This window comes from Teleopsis dalmanni, chromosome 1, assembly GCF_002237135.1.
Source record: "Teleopsis dalmanni isolate 2A chromosome 1, ASM223713v2, whole genome shotgun sequence".
Lineage (NCBI taxonomy): Eukaryota > Metazoa > Arthropoda > Insecta > Diptera > Diopsidae > Teleopsis > Teleopsis dalmanni.
The window spans coordinates 233,168,181-233,170,003 of record NC_051846.1 but is presented as its reverse complement, the minus strand read 5'-3'; the positions used below and the strand labels follow the sequence as shown (position 1 = coordinate 233,170,003).

The window sequence follows — 1,823 nt, the reverse complement described above, 5'->3', positions numbered from 1 at the left end:
CTACCTACCTATATATTTAATACAATAGTCATATTCATCATTTTCGCATATAAAAATTATATATAAACTTTTTCATTTAAGCCGATATGGTAAATTCATGTTTATTTTTTATGCAACGGAAGATGTTTTAGTTTTTTGAGTTAAATATATATAACCAAAACAAAAAATTAATGAAATTTAATTTAAAAAAAAATTAAAAAAAACTTTTGTTCGTTAAATTATTCCACATGATAAAAAAAGTTGTTTATATTTGAATTACAACATATTTTTAATAGTTAAATAAGCTTTATCTAATCTAAAAATATTTTAAATATCTAAAAGAATAAATAAAATTTATTTAAAGTTTAAAAAATATTGTTTGTGTGTGCGTGGACGGTTTTCAAAGCTGTTAAATATACTTAATGAATTTCATTTATAATTATTATTTTCATTTATTATAAGCATATTACATATGTTTTTAGTTAATAAATAATTTTTGTTTTTATATTCAACTAGAAATATTTTTAGATTTATGTACAATAAATATTTTGATATATTTTTTTTACAATATGCAAATAAAAATTGCATTTCTCAGTCAACTTTTTTTTAAAAATTTAATTTTCATTTTTATTAAGTAAAATATTGAAAATAATAATTTAGAAAAAGCGAAAATATTTTTAAAATTTATAACGAACAAAAGTTTATTATTTTAATAATTTTATTAAGACATATTTTTCTTGAGTTTATTGAAGCAAAGATATTTTATAAGAAAATTTTGAAGAGTGAATGGATTAAATTTAATTTAAAATAATTTAATTTAAATAAATTCTTTATTTTTATATATTAAATTTACAGTCACATTATTATTTCCTCTTGCTAACTCGAGTGGTTATTAATTTTTATTTATAAATTTAATTTTTAATTAAATTTTCATTTTAATGTATGAGTTTTCATTGAAGATTTGTACTTTATTTTACTGGTTTCAATCGGGGGGATAAAGCTAAGAATTGTACTGGGCTTACAGAATTTATAATTTTTTATTTTTATAGGGTTTAGTGTATTGAAAATAAAATATGATATAGTGTGAGAATTAAGTAAAACTCTGAGTAATGGGTTTTAGATTGCATAGGTATTGTATTAATTTAAGTCCAATTAAAATATTTAATATATTTTAATAAAAATAATTTTAAGAAAATAATAAATATTTGTATAAATGAAATAAAAAATTTATAATTAAATCAAGAAATAACATGAACAGGTATTTAATATTATTGTAGTACTATAAGCGTTACATTGAAATAAATTAACACTATAGTTTTCAGAAGCTATTATGTGTCCCTTATTCATCAATTAAACTTAAAACATTTTTTAATTATACATATAATTATAATATTAAATATTAATATTAATAGCAGAAAGTTTCTAGTTCGTTTCTGGAAAAACGCTCTCTCTCTCATAAGCATTGAAATATATTATTAAAGTTTCAATCATGTAATATTGAAGTAAGGGGAATTGAATAAAAATAGAGTAGTGAATAATCTGTTTCCCGGCTGACAAAGAGTCGAAGCACTACGATCAAAGCATATCTTTTGTGCTAATAACTGATCCCAACAAAAAATGACATGAATCCTTCTGAGTGTAGAACATTAGGTTTCTTATTGGCGTAATTTTATTATCAATTGGTAAAATATGTTTCTTGATCACTGTAGAGTCATAAACAAATTTTACTATAAGTCTATAAGCCAATCCAAGTTTTGTACATTCAAATGAATTCTGTACAAAATAAATTTATTTTTGAGGATTTGATCGGGTAATTAATTAAGTTAGGCCACACTAGATGATTT

The 1,823-nt window shown here is 20.4% G+C and overlaps 1 protein-coding gene across 1 annotated transcript in view; it reads right to left on the bottom strand.

Moving 5' to 3' along the window:
* Nucleotides 1–290: 290 nt before the first annotated feature.
* Nucleotides 291–1,823, bottom strand: part of LOC119667686 (protein kinase shaggy-like) — a 10,106-nt gene continuing 8,573 nt past the window's right edge. Inside the window, exon 7 of the mRNA XM_038076994.1 lies at nucleotides 291–314. Coding sequence (XP_037932922.1) covers nucleotides 291–314 — 24 coding nt within the window. The remainder of the gene's footprint in view (nucleotides 315–1,823) is intronic.